At 40.0% G+C, this 18,948-nt stretch overlaps 1 protein-coding gene across 3 annotated transcripts in view; it reads left to right on the top strand.

Annotated features, from left to right (window-relative positions):
• The window catches only part of arhgap10 (Rho GTPase activating protein 10), a 270,345-nt gene that overhangs the window by 183,927 nt on the left and 67,470 nt on the right, over window positions 1-18,948 (top strand). For all 3 annotated transcript variants that reach the window (XM_068041246.1, XM_068041258.1, XM_068041249.1), the window contains 4 exons: window positions 4,263-4,341; window positions 15,071-15,110; window positions 15,435-15,500; window positions 17,837-17,911. In XM_068041246.1, coding sequence (XP_067897347.1) covers window positions 4,263-4,341; window positions 15,071-15,110; window positions 15,435-15,500; window positions 17,837-17,911 — 260 coding nt within the window. The remainder of the gene's footprint in view (window positions 1-4,262; window positions 4,342-15,070; window positions 15,111-15,434; window positions 15,501-17,836; window positions 17,912-18,948) is intronic.

Here is an 18,948-nt window from a genome sequence, read left to right as displayed (position 1 = left end):
ACCAGGTTGGCACCTTATTTTTAGGTATACCTGCTGCTGCTTCTGGCATGCTGTCCAACACTCTTCATTGAACCAGGGTTGGTTGCCTGGCTTGATAGTAATAATGGAGTGAGGAAAATGCCAGGCCATGAGGTTACACATTGTGTTGGGATACAATTCCGCTGCTGCTAACAGTCCACAGCACCTCCTGGACGCCCAGTTTTGAGCTGCTCAGATTATGAGCTGTTGGCGTGTAGTTGCAGGAATTGGTGTTACAACTGAGTAATAACAAATAGGATTCTTAAATGTTTGTTTAAAAGTTGTTTGCTATTAAATTTTCCCCCAACCTTTAGACCACGGAAGTTTAGTCCCACATAGATTTTAGTCTAGCATTTTCCACTCGGGTGAAACTGAATTTATGCTTTTTCAGTTGGTGGCTGAATTTGGAACTGAAACAATGACTCAGTGCAGTTAATTTGTGAATGTGTGAACAGGATTACTTTCTTCTATATTAACGGCTCTAAATGGTAGTGTAAGAGATGTCTGAACCCTGAGACTGATTTAGTTGGTCAAACATGGCATAAAAATAACATTCTGTATTCAAGCAGATAAAAGAGTGAATAAAACTCATAGATCATTAGCTCAAAGGACACATTCTCATAAAATATAATGTTGAACCCTTCAGATAGTTGATAAAATATGATGCACAAAATTATAAGTACTTATAAAAATTCATGGAACAGATACTTTGTAGCACCCATTCAATTGCACCTAACTTTTAATTCACTGGCTATTCTACACCTGGTAATGGGATCACCACTTGACTTGTCATGGCCACTAAGGTTGTATTTGATATTAGACTGCAGTTGCAAATCACTTCTGGTTTCTTTTCAGTGCCCCAATTTGGAGGCAAATCCCTGATGTAGGATTTTTCTTTCTGTGAGTGATAAGGATCTTCTCTAAATCCTGCAGAAGCTGAATAATGGATATTATATTCTTATCATTGACTGCAGTCAGCTAACTATCCATGGGTACCATATTTTCTCTGCCTGTCCAGAATTCAGATCCATGTTAGAAAGAGCCCTGACCAAGAATGTTGGGGCGGCGCAGTGGTTAGCACTACAGCCTCACAGCTCCAGGGACCCGGGTTCGATTCTGGGTACTGCCTGTGTGGAGTTTGCAAGTTCTCCCTGTGTCTGCGTGGGTTTTCTCCGGGTGCTCCGGTTTCCTCCCACAAGCCAAAAGACTTGCAGGTTGGTAGGTAAATTGGCCATTATAAATTGTCACTAGTATAGGTAGGTGGTAGGGAAATATAGGGACAGGTGGGGATGTTTGGTAGGAATATGGGATTAGTGTAGGATTAGTATAAATGGGTGGCTGATGGTCGGCACAGACTCGGTGGGCCGAAGGGCCTGTTTCAGTGCTGTATCTCTAATCTAATCTAAAATCCTGCAACATCCATCAACTTTTGAAAGCAAGCACACTATGCAATGTTTTTGTAGTTGACATTTCTCCTATCCTTGCAAAGGCAAGCTACACATCTTTTTTTAATATTTTGTAGCCATATTCTGTATTGTAGGATGTTAATTGTCTACTTTAAAAATGACACAAATCATTGCATGCATTTAATATGTTACGACCAGGTGAGAAAGGGGTCTAGGGTTCCCTCTCAGCTGTCACCTGGTCTTATCGCAACAGGGTTTAATTTTAAACACACTGTTTATTTTGCTTCCCCTTAGTGAATCCTTGTTCACTAACTTCCAATTATAAGGCAAAGAAACTAGCCAAACAGGTTTTCTTAGGTTTAAAGAAAAAAGGTTGAATTTTATTAAACTCTAATTTGGTTAATGCCTATGGATATGCGACGTGCCCACACTAGCATGCATATGCAATACACACATGCAGATAGAAAAGAGCAGAAGAAATAAAGTGGAAAAGTTTGAGGCAATTTCTGAAGATGGTTTTGGTTACTGTTCTTTGAGATCGCTCTAAAGTCCTTGATTGTAGGTAGGTCTTGATTTTCATTGGGGCCCAGTATTCTCCTTAAACCTTGTTAGATGTAGGAGACTTTTCTCTCTTGGGGTTCATGTGTCCTCGGTGGGTGCAGAGGCTTTTGAGAAAGACATGGGAGCAGACAGGAGAGGTCTTCTCAGTCCAGGAGCAAACAGTCTTTCTGAGTTTAAAAACACTGGCTAGTTCAAAAAACCCTGGACTGGCCAGTTAGTCATGTGACCAGCAGGTTTAAACAATCCTGGCTTTTGTGGATTGTATCACCTTAGCAGTCTAGGTGGGAATGTGTGTTGTGAGGAAGATGCAAAGCGGCAGTTGGAATATAATGTGGAAACATGTGAGGTTATTCACTTTGGTAGGAGGAATAGATGTGCAGAGTATTTCTTAAATGTTAAGAGATTAGAAAGTGTAGATGTACAGAGGGACCTGGGTGTCCTTGTCAATAAGTCACTGAAAGCTAATATGCAGGTGCAGCAAGCCATTAAGAAGGCTAATGGTATGTTGACCTTTATCGCAAGAGGATTTGAGTACAGGAATGGTGAAGTCTTGCTTCAATTGTATAGAACCTTGGTTAGACTGCGCTTGGAGTACTCTCTGCAGTTTTGGTCCCCTTATGAAGGATATTATTGCCATAGCGGGAGTGCAACAAAGGTTCATCAGACTTGTTCCTGGGATGGCAGGACTGTCCTATGAAGAGAGATTGGGGAAACTGGGCCTGTATTCTCTAGAGTTTTGAAGAATGAGAGGTGATCTCATTGAAACCTGCAAAATACTTAAAGGGAAAGACAGGGTAGATGCAGCTAAGATGTTTCCCCTGATTGGGGAGACTAGAACCAGGAGACACAATTTCAAAATAAGGAGGAAGCCACTTAGGACAGAGATGAGGAGAAATTTCTTTATTCAGAGGGTTGTGAATCTTTGGAATTCTCTACCCCAGAGGACTGTGGAAGCTCAGTTATTGAGTATGTTTAAAGCAGAGATTGACAGATTTCTAAATACAAATAAAAAGATATGAGGATAGTGTGGGAAAATGCATTGAAGTGGAAGATCAGACATGATCGTACTTAATGGTGGGGCAGGCTTGATGGGCTGAATGGCCTACTCCTGCTCCTATGTTCTTATGATCTGGAATTCACTGATTGAAAGGCTGGTAGAAGGAGATTCAGGAGGAACTTTCAAAAGAGACTTGGATAAATACTTGAAAAGATTTGCAGGGCTTTAGATAAAGATCAGTGGAGTTGGACTAATTGGATAGCTCCTTTTAAGAGCCAGCACAGGCAAGATTGGCCAAATGGCCGCTTTTGGTGGTATATGATTCTATCATATGGTGTCTCGCATAGTCGCTGTGAAAGTTTCATGTGCACCCAATATCCCTGTGGAAGTTAGCCAAGCCCAAACTGGGGGATTATGTATGATAGTCCCTACAGTCAAATGGTCCTCAGGGCAAAATTGAGGTAGATGTTTTGGTTTTGGTTTGGTGGTTACTTCCATAATCAAGTCAGAATACATTTTCAATTTTAAAACTGACTGTGGTTCAGGTTCCTACCAAGTTTCTATCAGTACAGCATTGCAAGTGTTACCAGCCCAGGCTGAAGTGAGATCTTGTTACGTATAGGATAATTCAGTAGCTAAGGTTTGCTATTGATTCTGCATACGTGTGCCCAAATGCATCAATTCAAGGATAGACACCCTTGAGAGAAAAGGGGTCTTAGCTAAATATGGCAGATTCTCATCATTAACTGCAGTCGGCCAAGAGACTATTATAAGATACGAGCGCCAAAATAATCTAGGGTACATAGGCTGAAAAGATGCAAAAATGTTATGAGAATGACAATAATTTGTTACGTACAATTTGTTTTGGTCTGCTGCAGTGTAATTTTTAACTGCACAGGATGCATATTCCTGCAGATTCTGAAAACAAAATGAATCTATTGCAAACTTGAAGGTTATTTCGTCTTTCTGTGAATTTTCCATCTTTTCCACATTATGGTATTCTGTTACAACAAACACTGATGTTGTGGAGGAATCCATTCACATTTCTTATTGTGCTATTGAACACACTCACTGAGTTAATGAAATGTGGACATTATCCTGCTTTAATGTCCATCAGATTGAAAATATTCTTACTCTGCGCTCACTGCTGAGATCAGAAAAAGTCCCTCAATGTGAAAATATCACAAATGTATTCTGGAACAATTTTCAAACTTGAATCTGATGTATGAACTGGCCTTCCATTTCTAATGGATACTTTTTCATGATGGTGTGTTCTGCAGGCAAGGTATGATCACCATGCAGGCTATTACAGAAGATGATCGCAGACAGTGGATGGAAGCTTTGGATGGAAAAGAACCTGTAAGTTTTAATGGGTATTCAGTGCATTGATGCTATATGGATGTGGAACCTGGTATTTAACAGTGATTGGTATTCTGTAGATCTGTGATGTACAGTGCTATAAATGGTAATTGTGTGAAATTGGCACACTGTGTTAAATAGGATTTAAATTTTCCTTTTTTATTAAACACATTGTTACAACTGCGTAGCTTTGTACAATGTGCTTTCTGGAAGCTTGGCTGCTTTGGGTTATTGGGAAAATAATGCCTAACTCAGTAGTCTGTCTTAAGGCATGTTGCCTGGTTAGCTTAACAGTCATTTAACCTTTTTTAAAATTCGTTCAGGAGATGTGGGCATCACTGGCTTGGCCAGCATTTATTGCTCATCCCTAATTGCCCTTGAGAAGCTAGTGGGAGCTGCCTTTTTGAACCGCAGCAATCCTTGGTGTGTAGGTACACCCACAGTGCTGTTTGAAAGGGAGTTCTAGGATTTTGACCCAGCGACCGTGAAGGAACGGCGATATAGTTCCAAGTCAGGATGGTGTGTGGCTTGGAGGAGAACGTGCAGGTGGTGGTGTTCCCATGCATCTGCTACCCATGTCCTTCTAGGTGGTAGAGGTCGTGGGTTTGGAAGGTGCTGTCGAAGGAGCCTTGGTGAGTTGCTGCAGTGCATCTTGTAAATGGTACACACTGCTCCCACTGTGCATTGGTGATGGAGGGAATTAATGGAAAAGTGGTGGATGGGGTGCCAGTCAAGTGGGCTGCGTTGTCCTGGATGGTGTTGAGCTTCTTGAGTGTTGTTAGAGCTGCACCCATCCAGGCAAGTGGAGAGTATTCCATCACACTCCTGACTTGTACCTTGTAGATGGTGGACAGGCACTGGGGAGACAGGAAGCGAATTACTCGCAGCAGAATTCCCAGCCTCTGACCTGCTCTTGTAGCCACTGCATTGATGTGGCTGGTCCAGTTCAGTTTCTTGTCAATGATAACCTCCGGGATGTTGATAGTGGGAGATTCAGTGATGGTAATGCCATTGAATGTCAATGGGAGATGGTTAGATTCTGTCTTGTTTGAGATGGTCATTGCTTGGCACTTGTGTGGAGCATATGTAACTTGCCACTTATCAGCCGTGCTGCATCTGGACATGGGCTGCTTCAGTATCTGAGGAATTGCGAATGGTGCTGAACGTTATGCAACCATCAGCGAACATCTCCACTTCTGACCTTATGATGGAGGGTAGATCATTGATGAAGCAGCTGAAGAAGGCCTAGGACACTACCCTGAGGAATTCCTGCTATGATGTCCTGGGACTGAGATGATTGACCTCCAACAACCGCAACCATCTTCCTTTGTGCTAGCTATGAGTTCAACCAGCAGAGAATTTTCCCCCTGATTCTCATTGATCCCAGTTTTGCTAGGGCTCCTTGATGCCATACTTGGTCAAATGCTGCCTTGATGTCAAGGGCAGTTACTCTCACCTCACCTTTGTAAATGTAAATAGTATACAGTGAGCCAACACAGTTGTAGAGTAAATAAAAACAAGAAATGCTGGAACCACTCAGCAGGTCTGGCAGCATCTGTGAAAAGAGAAGCAGAGTTAACGTTTCGGGTCAGTGACCCTTCTTCGGAAGAGTACTTTTTTTCTGGGAGAAATGAGTGCAGGACACAAATTCTCCAATTCATCAATGATCTTCCATTCATGGCAAGAGGCATGTGGTAACATACCAATAATCAGAGCATAAAGCAGGAGTGGGAGGCCATCATCCTGGAAGCCTGGGATCATATAAAATTGAACAGTGTCAAAGTGAAAAATGAGCATGAATAAACATACAGATATATATGACATTTGATCTCAATCAAAGTTACGGCATACCTTTATCTACTTGACTTGATCTAGTAACCTAGAGCAAATACAAAGTAATCAAAATGGTTGAGAATTGATAAAATAGAATAAAGGAATTTCGAAAGATGCAGCTGAGAAATAGAGAAGACAACCTATAATGATTTACATATACAGATGACATTTACAATGCACTCAAATATCTGCATTCAGATAAGTTATGTGTGGAACATTAAACTGTGCTGCTGCCTAAAATACACAGCACAAAATATCTGCACATTCATAACACATTCTTATGTTAAGAAAAGGATGCCCTCAACAGAGGGAACTGAAACCAGAAAGCTTTCCATTCTGAGCAAATCAAACCACTCACTCCCTTTGAAAAGGTGACAATGGGAGATCATTGGCTGGGCGATAGTACACAGCATGTGACAGATGACTGGGAAAAGAGGGGTATGTTCCTGCAGTTATAATTGCATGCCTTCACTGCAGTTGTATTTCAGTGGGAGTAAAGCAGTGATTCAGCTGTACGGCTAAATGGGCTAATTACTGTCTATGTAGCAGCAACATTGTGCCCATTCACAAGCATTGACTTGTCATGTCCCTTTCATACAGATATGCTAAACCCCAGCAACAACATGCTGGGCTCATTCAGCACTCAGTTCCAACATCAAGTGAAACACACACAAGCTGAATCTTGGGAAGGTTTTTAGTGATTTTCGAAGAGGTGGCACAGGATGAGTGGCTTCTCATGGATATGGAAAAGTCAGGTGATCACTGAAGAAAGGTGGACTGCTGCTGAGTGGAAGCATATCTTTTAACTGTTTAGTCATGCCAGTGATCCGTCTAGAGGAAACATTGAGCACGAATGGACACACAAGTTACTTGCCTTTATTGTAAACTATTCTGCAACTGGGTTTAGTGCATTTACAGATACTGCAATGCAGTCAAGCACTGTTATGAATCAAGAGTTCCAGGATTTGCACACTGCCTTTGAGTAGTATAAAGCATCAGCAGGGAGGCTGCAGACATAGAGCAAGCAAACGTAATTGAAGTATCTCAGGAACCCTTTATTGGAAAACAGCAAGGCATTTACTGCCATAGTCCATCACATGTGGGTCCTGAAAACTTGTGGAAGTTCAAATATTATATGCATGAACAGAGCAGTGATCAAAGTGAGGATTCTCTCTGCAGTAGGGAGAGTGCTCAAAACACAGAAACAAGTGGGTGGCTGTTGACGCCCATTCCTTACCTGGAGTTGCCTTAAGACATTTGACACAAGAAGTGCTAAAAGCAAAAAACGTCCCCATGATTGGGCTAAGACAGGCAATTCCTGGTTCACAGACAGGCCATTCTGCAATTACAGCACATTGTAATGAGCTAATCAGAAGCAGGTGCACCTTTTATCTGCCTCCAGGAGTAAATCGAGATGAGAATAGCAGAATAGACTCTCTGGTGAGGAGAAATGACAGCCATGCTGTAATTTACTATTTTGAATAAAAAAGCAACACATCATATTGAGCTTTTGCATCTGTTTTTTTTCTAAATTGATGCTTTCCACCTAATCACCTGCAAAAAGAAATTGATTATTTTTAAAAATGAAAGAATGCCCAATTAAACATAAATGTTGTCTTTAGAAAAAGAACTATTTAGCATAGTCTGCCAAACTGTGGAGACTTCTGTAGTAACTGTTTAGCATTTAGTAGTTTCTTGATATCATTCTCTGCATTTTCCTGCTGTAGCTGGTCACTGCTCCTCTTCCTTAAATATGGACATGCTTAGAACCATAGAACTATATGTTATGATCCTGTAGTTTTGTTTCTTCCGGGAAGAATGTGGTGTGCCTTTAAGGCTGGAGAAGAGCTGTCCTGCTTTGAGGCAGCAAGCTCTAAAGACTGTGTCGATGAGTGCATTCTTGTTGCCTTGGATGCAGCTATTTGGAGACTGTGATTCAAAGGGTGCATTCTCGTTACCTTGGATATAGCCACTCGGACTGAGCATCGAGAGATACATTTGTTATAATTCAATTTTGAACTAGCTTATAGTGCAAACAGCCTGTTCTAACAGGAGGACACAGACAGATAGCTGTGTGCTAGCATCTGAAAGGAGAGCTCTCAGCCCATTTAAACCGAAGGAAGAGAATTTAGTCTGTTTATTCATTGTTCTCTCTCAAAATTCAAAAAAAGTCAAGCCCAAACAGAGATCTCTGATAATTTAAACTGAAGGAAGGGAAGTTAGAATGTGATAATCTTTTATCCCTCAAAAATTCTAAAGCCAATTGATTCATTTAAAAAGTGTTTGCAAGTTGTTAATTGTTGAAATTCGTCGCTGGAGAAGGAAAGTATCACTTACTGCTAGAATTAGACTATGGACTGTTCTACTGTTAAAGAACCTTTTTCTCCCCCATTGGCTGTGAGGCCTTCAAGCCACCTTGGACTTTTTCACCTCCGGCAGGAGCGTAAATTTGCAAGGACTCTAATTTTTTCTATTTTAAATTTGGTTCATATCTTCATAGTATTTAAGAATTTAGTTTTTCTAATTAAACAGTTAATTTGTTGATTTAAAGACAGCTGGTTTGGTTCACCTCATTCGGGGGTTAATGGATGGTACAATTTGGCTAAGTCTTTCTTTAATTTAGAAGGTTCAAAATGATATGTTAGGTGATCTGTGGAGGGACGGGATTGCATTAACAGTGCGTTTCTCACACCACAATCAGAATCATATATTTTGATTGGGAGCTTTGACTAGAGCGGTCGGTCATAACACATAGAAAAATTATGGCACGGAAGGAGGCCATTCAGCCCATCGTGTCTGTACTGGACGAAAAAAACTAGCTGCCCAATCTAATCCCACCTTCCAGCACCTGGTCCGTAACCTTGCAGGTTACAGTACTTCAGGTACATGTCCAGGTACCTTTTAAAAGAATTGAGGGTTTCTGCCTCCACCACTGATCCGGCCAGTGAATTCCAGACACCCACCACCCTCTGGGTGAAAAAGTTTTTCCTCATGTCCCCTCTAATCCTTCTACCAATCACCTTAAATTTGAGCCTCCTGGTAATTGACCTTTTCGCTAGAGGAAACAGATTCTTCCTGTCTACTCTATCTAGACCCCTCATAATTTTGCACACTTCAATTAAGTCACCCCTCAGCCTCCTCTGTTCTAAGGAAAACAACCCTAGCCAATCCGATCTTTCCTCATGTTATGACCAGGTGAGAAAGGTGTTTAGGGGTCCCTGTCAGCCTTACTGCAGGGTTTAATTTTAAACGCACCGTGTTTTTAGCTCCCCCTTGATGAATCCTTGTTCACCACTTTCCAATTCTAAGGCAAAGTAGCACAAACAGGCTTTCTTAGATTTAAAGAAGAAAAGTTGAAATTTATTGAACTTAAACTTAAACTCTAATTCGGTTAACACCTACGGATACACGACGCGCCCACACTAGCATGCATATGTGATACACACATGCAAATAGAGACAGAAAAGAGCAGAAGAAAAATAAAGTGGAAAAGTTTGAGGCAATATTTGAAGAGTTTTTGGTACGGGTCTTCGAGCTCATTGTAGAGTCCTTGATTGTAGGTAGATCTTGCTTTTCGTTGGGGCCCAGTATTCTTCGTAAACCTTGTTCGCTGCAGAAGATTATTTTCTCTCTTGGGGTTCATGTGTCTTCAATGGATCCAGAGGCTTGTGAGAGAGAGATGGGAGCAGACAGGAGAGATCTTCTCAGTCCAGGAGCAAACAGACTCTTTGAGTTCAAACTGTTTATACAATTCAGAAAAACCCAGGTTGCCAAGCAGGTTAGTCATGTGACTAACTGGTCTGACCACGTCTTGGATTGTATCACCTTTAACAGTCTCTGGAATGCTCCTCTTACAAACAATACCTGGTGATCAAGCGTGGGCTGAATGTGTCAGGGAATGGTCTTTTGTCCTTCCAATCACCGTCTATTACTATGCAAAGTATTTTCCAGCCACGGCTGATCTGTTTAACATGTCCTTTTTTCACTTCAGTAACAGTTTAAAATCAATGTTCATGACAAAATTAATGTGCCTCATTCTTGGCAGGTGGGGGCTAGCATAGCACTCATAACTGCAACTTTCAAGCCCTGGCAATATTCTTGTAATTCTCCTCTGTACTTGCTCCAGAACAATTATGTCTTTCCTGTAATTGGTGGCCAGAACTGTACAACAATACTCCAGCTGTGGCTTAACCAGCATTTTATACAGTTCCAGCATTACATCCCTGCTTATGTATTCTTTACCTTGACCAATAACGGAAAGCATTCCATATGCCTTCTGCACTAGTCTACCTGTCCTGACACCTTCATGGACCTGTGGACATGTACTCCAACTTAAAATACCCCTCTCAATGTTTTCCCGTTTATTGTATATTCCCTAGCTTTGTTTGCCCTCCCCAAATGCATTACCTCACAATTCTCTGAATTGAATTCCATTTGCCACTTTTCCACCCACTCAACCAAACCATTGATATCATTATGGAGTCTACAGCTATCCTCTTCACTATCAACTACATGGCCAATTTTTGTGTCAATTTTTCCCAATCATGCCTCCCATATTTAAGTCCACATCATTAATATAGACCACAAACAGCAAGGGACCCAACACTGAGCCCTGTGGAACGCCACTGGAAACCGCTTTCCATTCGCAAATTTATCCGTTGACTGCTACCCTTTGTTTACTGTCAATGAGCCAACTTTAGATCTAACAGTATCACAGAATCATTTCAGTGCAGAAGGAGGCCTTTCGGCCATCGTGTCTGCACTGGCTCTCTGAGAGAATAATTCCCTCAGTTCCATTCCCCTGCCTTCTCCCCATAACCCTGCACATTCTTCCTTTTCATATAACTGTCTAATTCCCTTCTGAATGCTTCAATTGAACCTGCCTCCACCCAGTTCTCAGAAAGCGCATCCCAGACCTTAACCACTCATTGCGTGAAAAAGTTTTTCATGTCCCTTTTGATTCTCTTACCAAATACGTTAAATCTGTTCTCTCTCTTTCACGATCATTTCACAAGTGGGAACAGTTTCTCTCTATCTACTCTGTCCAGACCACTCATGATTTTGAATACTTCTATCAAATCACCTCTCAGCCTTCTCTTCTCCAAGGAAAAGAGTCCTAACTTCTCCAATCTATCTTCATAACTGAACTTCCTCTTCCCTGGAAACATTCTTGTGAATCTCTTGTGTACTCTCTCCAGTGCCCTCAGGCCTTTCCTAAAGTGCGGTACCCAGAACTGGACACAATACTCCAGCTGAGGCCGAAGTAGTGTCTTCTACAAGTTCAACATAACTTCCTTGCTCTTGTACTCTATGCCCCTACTAATAAAGCCCAGGATACTGTATGCTTTATTAACCGCTCTCTCAACCTGTCCTGCCACCTTCAATGACTTATGCACATATACACCCAGGTCCCTCTGCTCCTGCACCCCCTTTAGAATTGTACCCTTTATTCTATATTCTCTCTCCATCTTCTTCCTACCAAAATAAATCACTTCACATTTCTCTGTATTGAACTTCATCTGCCACCTATCTGCCGATTCCATCGACTTGTCTATGTCCCTTTGAAGTTCTACACTTTGAAGTCCTCACAGTTCACAATACTTCCAAGTTTTGTATCATCTGCAAACTTTGAAATAGTGCCCTGTGCACCAAAGTCTAGGTCATTAATCTATCTCAGGAAAAGCAAGGGTCCCAACAATGATCCCTGATGAACTCCACTCCAAATCTTCCTCCAGCCCGAAAAACATCCATTAACCACTACTCTTTGTTTCCTGTCCCTCAGCCAATTTCCTATCCATGTTGCCACCGATCTTTTTATTCCATGATCTACAAGTGTGCTCACAGGTCTGTTGTGTGGCACTGTATCAAATGCCTTTTGGAAGTCCATGTGCACCATATCAACAGCATTGCCCTCATCAACCCTCTCTGTTACCTCCTCAAAAAAACTCCAGCGAGTTAGATAAACGTGATTTTTCCTGAAGCAATCCATGCTGGCTTTCCTTAATTAACTCGCATTTGTCCATGTGACTATTGATTTTGTCCCGAATTATTTTATCTAGAAGTTTTCCCACTACTGAAGTTAAACTGACTGGCCTGTAGTTGCTGAGCTTATCTTTACACCCTTTTTTGAACAAAGCCAGTCCTCTGGCACCACCCCCAAGTCTAAGGAAGACTGAAAAATTACGGCCAGTGCCTCTGCGATTTCCACCCTCAGTATCCTTGGATGCATCTCATCTGGTCCTTGTGATTTATCCATGTTAAGTACAGACAGTCTATCTAATACATCCTCTTTATCAATTTTAAATCCTTCTAGTGTCTAAATTACCTCCTCTTTCAACATTGTCTGGGTTGCGTCTTCTTGCTTGGTAAAGACAGATGCAAAGTATTCATTTAATACCTCAGCTATGCCCTCTGCCTCCATGTGTAAATCCTCTTTATTGGTCCCTAATCAGCCCCACTCCTCCTTTTACCACCCTTTTACTATTTATATGCCAACCTGCCACATTCCTCTGTATCCCATGGGCTTTCATTTTTTCTAACCAGTCTGCCATGCAGGGCCTTGTCAGAGGCCTTACTAAAATCCATGTTGACCACACCCACTGCACTTTCCTCATCAATCTGCCTTGTTCCTTCCTCAAAAACCTCAATCAAGTTACTGAGACATGACCTTCCCTTAACAAATCCATGCTGACTATCCCTGATTAATCCGTGCCTTTCTAAGTGGCAGTTTATCCGGTGTCTCAGAATTGATTCTAATAATTTACCCACCACCGAGGTCAGTCTGACCGGCCTGTAATTATTTGGCCTGCCCCTCGCACCCTTTTTAGATAATGGTACAATGTTCACAGACCTCCTTTGCCTTGCTATGTTGTACAACATATAGTGCACCACTGTTTCCTGTTAGCACACTCAGGGGCATGTTATAGAGCATCTTTGTGCAATTAAACATTGAAAACATTGCTTGAGAATACCATGTTTGTTCCTTGCTGCTCCAAATCTGCTTTGTTGAACATTGGAAATAGGAGCAGGAGTAGGCCATTCGGCCCCTCAAGCCTGCTCTGCTATCCAACTAGATCATGGCTGATCTTCCACCTCAATGCCATTTTTCTGCACTATCCCCATATCACTTGTTATCTTTTAATATCCAGACATCTATCGATCTCTGTCTTGAACAAACACAATGACTGAACCACCACAGCCTTTTAGGGTAAAGAATTCCAAATATTTACCATCCTCTGAGTGAATAAATTCCTGCTAATCTCAGTCCTAAGTGGTCTACCTCTTTTTCTGAGACTATGTCCCCTCGTTCTAGACCCTCCCAGCCATCTACCTTGTCGAGCCCTGTAAGAATTTTGTATGCATCAATGAGATCACTTCTCATTTGTCTAAACTCCAGAGAATACAGGCCCAGTTTCCTCAATCTGTCCTCATAGGACAATCCTGCCATCCCAGGGATCAGTCTGGTGAATCTCCTCTACACTTCCTTTATGGCAAGTATATTCTTCCTTTCTTTGGTAAGGTGAGGTTCCTTGCCTGTGGGGAGGGATGGGTATGGGCATTGTGTAGCACTGTCATATGTCATGCTTTCAAGTATTTCCAAGGATTCCACTGTTCACCCGATCATCAATGTGGAATAATTGAGGAAACAATGATTCTCAAAATATAGGTGATATGGGTTGTTTCTAAAAACGAATGCATTCATATGCATAATTGTTTAGAGATGGTCACAAGCCATTTGGATGTACATTGAGTGGTGTAACTTGAAAAAGTGTTAAGGATGAACTTTTTCTATTCTGTTTTCTATCATAAATATGTAAGGCCCTGTCTCAAATGTCTACTTTCAAAGCTCCAGTCCAAGTTTTCTAAACTTTCCTCATAATGGCATCCTCTGACCTGAGAGACCAGCTGCAGCACCCTTCTCTGCACTTCCCCTAGGGCTTCAATGTTCCATTTGTACCTCAGTGACCAGAAATGAACAGTGTTCAAAATGCCACCTGATCACAGTTCTGTCCAGCTTTAGTATAATTGCATCAGACCTGAGCTCTCTTGATTTGGTGATTATAGCTCAGCATGCTGTTTGCTTTGTTTACATGCTGCTCTGCAAGGAATAGACGTGGTTAGTATAGAGTCTGCTATCACTTCCAGTTTCTTTGTTGGTTAATTCAGCACCATTCAGTCAGGATGTCTTTCATTTTTTTCTTATAGCTCTTGGGATATGTTATCAGGTCCTGTCAGTCTTTGCCTGCTTCACCTATGCTTCTCTAGCTTAACGTCATCTTCAAATTTGACTGACCTACATTGTGATTCTGCATTTATGTAGACCAGAAACCATGTGATGTGGGGCGGGGGATTGTGTGGCTGGCGGTGATGGTGGGGTGTCAGATGTTTGCTCTGTTTAGAGGTTTTACAAAGAAAATACAGTCCAGGATATAAATGCAACAGAATTTATATACAGCAAGAAATTATAGGTTATATTGAGTTGGGAGTGACCATACTATATAAATTTATCTTATTTTTACATTGGATACTGTGTTGTCAGTTCAGGTATAAGTTTACAAGTATTTTGCATGAATTGCTAAATCAAGTAATGTCAGAAAATTCTGTATGAGAAGAGTTTTAAAAAAGTAACATGGTAAATTATATTTAGATATAGTTGCAGTTATTTTTATAAGGTTCTAAACATACAAACATACATACATTCTATCATTCAAATGCTCAGTTTCTTGCCTCAGCTAATGATTGTGATCATGGTTTTATATGCAGTAACGATACAGATGTTTTCAGATTTCACAATATGACCAAGACCTTAATTGGAGAGATGGATTTAGTACAGCTCTTAAATTTCCAAGTGGTTTTTCTGTGTAAAGTATGGTAACAGTGTTTCTTTAAATGACAGGTATATTTAATTACGAGGAGTAATTCAAGAAGAGAAGGAAGTAAGTATATCCATAGATTAATTATTAAACTCTTGTAGCTGGTAAAAACATAGCTAATGTTTTGTGGCTTCATTCAACCTCTGAACTTCTAATATTCCTCAATTTTGTAAGTCTCTTGCACTCTCTAATGCGGTGTGCTAACACTTATCATTACTTTCTAATATACTAAAAGAAAAATTAATGTTTGTATTTTTTATTATTGCTATCATTGTTATACAATTAGAATTGATTAAGCTGACATTAATATGCAATATTTTGCAATGAAGTTAATTCTTTAGAATGCCATTTTGTATTTATGTAACAACTTTCTTTTCTGCTCCTCAGGTGTACAACTGGATGAAATGGGTTTCAACATAATAAAGAAATGCATCCATGCACTTGAAACACGGGGTAAATCCAATATTTTACTCTGCATTTGAAATCAGTCTATTAATTTGGGAAACAATATTGAGATAGATACTAGGTGATTTCATGCTATTATATAAGGTTGTGATCTAATCGATACAGAAATAGTCTATATTGTGAGTTTTTCCAAATAATGGATAGTTGTACTTTTTGTGTTATTTAACGGTGAATTAGACATCGCAATAAATGTTAATTTTTATGTACATTTGCATTTACCCGAGTTAGAAATGGCAGGAGGAATAGCACTGATTCAGTGTGATATTTGCATTTCCAATATAATTGTTACATCAAATTGGTAGCAAAAATGGGTCATTTTTGTGCTGTGGACTTATTTTTATTTACTGCTAATAGCTCGAGATTTCTTCAATACATTGTGCAGGAGTTTTGTTTTATATGTAGGATTCCAAAAACTGCTGCTTTCTTCCCCCTGTTGCCAAGGCTGATCACTCAAGTTCTTGAATTTCCATTGATTTCAGTCGAACTGACGGTGCGAGCTGGGAGCCAAGAATTAGCGCAGAAACATCTTGGCTTTGAAAACAATAGTAAGGTGGTAATTCCAGCTGACAGGCCAGCTAATTTAAAACATTAAATAAATATGCAGGTCCACAAATGCTGGAGAATGAGATTGTTGGAAGGCCTTACAGTTGAGTATTTCCTTGATTGCTACTGATGAAAGGATATCTTACTCACTTGGTTTGGTTGGGTTTAGATTCAGTTTCTGGTTAAAGAAGAGCAGTGTTGCAAATATATTGCGGTACCAACCTCACTTACATGTTCTGTACCGGGGTCTTGATCCTGGTTGAGATTAAGTGGCACAGCATAGCATTGCCTGAAATCTCAGAAGCTGTTTTTGTTAGAATTGATCTGGAACATGCCAGTAAGTAAATCCTTTTAAATAGACTTTACCTGTCTGCAACCTGATGAGAGGTGAGGCCCCTGCCATCTTTTTCCGATGTGGCTGATATTTCTTCGGGTAAAGCAAAGTCTGGTACTCTGGTGAACCCTTTGTTAGCACTTGGGTGGTTTCCAGTAGATTATCAATATAAAGAGAGGCCCTCATACAGTTGCTTGGTCAAGTCAAACTGATTGAAGTGAATAATATTTTTTAATATTTTAAATATGAAGGGTTAATAATGTTTTTTGCCTCCATCTCACTTCTTGGAAATTAATTGCAAATATTATATGTTGAGTTGTCTTTGTTTTTGTATAATTTGTGTAGCTAATTTATTATGTGAAAGGCATCTATATATTGGTTTTGTTAAATTCAGAATAGTGAATTATGTCAAAGGTTACTTAATTTTTTGATGCATTTATGAAGATTTTCAGTGGTCATCCTGAATTCCAAAAGAAGCCACTTTTTTGTGCAATTGTCAATAATAGTTTATAGAAAACAGACTTAACTTTTCTAAAATAATCAGGCACAGAAGTAATGCATATTTTGTTGGTAGCAAAGCCAAAGAAGGGATACCAAAGTATATTATTTTGGCAAAAGAAAGCATGTGTTCTTGAAAATCCAAAATCTTAACTATAGAAATAATTGAAGTGAAACAGATCAAGGTAAAATTTCCTGCACAATCATTTCACCACACCTTCCACCCCTCCCCCCAATTGATGCCAATGTAGCAGGCAGACCATGCTTCTTTTCTCTTTACTGCAAAACCTAGTTACAGCAGATAAATTTTATTTGATATTGTCTAAGTTGGCTGTGGGGCCCAGAATATGTTTCAAGATGGAGGAAACAAAAATGCACCTACTTTAAGATGTTGAGTACTTGAGAAGTGCCAGCCAATCGTACTATGTTGCTACTTCATCCTAACAGAATTGATGTTTTAATCTGTTCAACAGCAAGAAACTGTTCTTCATGCAAGATTAGTGTATAACTACACTGCAAATTGTACCTACTATCTTTTTTGTTCCATCGGTTACTGGGAAGGATTGATAAGTTATATTCTTAGGAGAAAGTGGGAGAGAAACAGGGGACAGAAAGAAACTATTTGAAACACAGCAAATATATGCTGTGCCAGAAGAGAACCTACTTAAAGATACTGAGTACTCATTTGAACTAATCTCTGGAAGTGTTGGCTCAATTACACTGAATTGCTAACATGACTCAATGGTATTATGCACAGAAAAAAGAATTTGCACACTCATGAAATGTGACGATAAGACTGTTTTGATCTGCATTTGTCTTATTTTCTCAAAGGTGATAAAGTGCTGCCATATTAATTCAGTATTTTTCCAGCAAATAAATGACAATCCATGTTAACAGTTTTTCTTGATATTGCTGTCAGTAAGATGCTGTTTTTTGACTTGTTTCCTAGGACTTGGTGATCAAGGATTATATAGACTGGTTGGAGTCAGTTCAAAAGTCCATAGGCTTATGTGTTTGTTGATTGGTAAGTGTTTTGATAATTATACAGGATGAATACAGCCGTATTCAGGTTCGAACTATTATACATAAGATGTTTTTAAATTGTGGAAATTCATAGAATTATAGAATCTTCCAACGCAGAAGGAGCTATTTGGCTCTTTGTGTCTTTGCTGCCATACTCACCTTTCCCCTTAGCCCTGCAAATGTTTCCTTTTCAAGTATATATCCAATTCCATCTGGAAAGTTATTATTGAATTTACTACCATCACCCTTTCAGACAGTGCATTCCAGATTACAACAAATCGCTATGCAAAAGTATGTCCCCTCATCTCTTCTCTGGTGCCTTTGCCAGTTATCTTAAATCTGTGTACTCTGGTTCCTGATCCTCCCAAAAGTGGGAATAGTTTCTCCTTATCTACTTTAGCAAAACCTCTCAGAATTTTGAACGCCTCTTCTAAATCTACCCTAACCTTCTGCTGTAAGGAGAATAATCTGAACTTCTTTAGTCTCTCCATATTATGAATTTTATCTAGGTGTGCATACGGTGAACTGAGTTTTTTATTTGCTGATTGTGTAAAAAATGTTTACATTTTTGTTGCTCTCGTAGAGATGAGAGGTATCAGTACGATGGAAAAGTATTTCCAACAGCCAAAGTTGACATTGACTCTGCCTATCAAGTCAATAAGTTAAATGTTTATAATGAAGTTTGGTGTTTTATGCAAAGGCCAAAATAAAATGCTTTATAATTTTGCTGGAAAACAAATGGAAAATTTTAAGCATGTAAAAATCACAGCAACATTTTCATGATTGACATGGAAGATTTCACAGTTCTGCTGAACTATTTAAAAATACTCAACTTCATAGTAGGAATACCACTGGTTATGTTTGACTATCTAGTAGAAAGTCCCTTTGAAATGTACATGGATTTTTCCTGCTTCAAAGCATTGACAGTCCACAACAAAATGGCAATTGGATAATTGGTGTCTTGTGTATAGAACAGTATATATGCTTTGACAAGGGTTTTGGAGGGCGTATAGAATGCGGGGGGGGGGTGGTGGAATG

This window comes from Heterodontus francisci, chromosome 1 (assembly GCF_036365525.1).
Source record: "Heterodontus francisci isolate sHetFra1 chromosome 1, sHetFra1.hap1, whole genome shotgun sequence".
Lineage (NCBI taxonomy): Eukaryota > Metazoa > Chordata > Chondrichthyes > Heterodontiformes > Heterodontidae > Heterodontus > Heterodontus francisci.
This window is presented reverse-complemented; position numbering and strand designations above follow the sequence as displayed.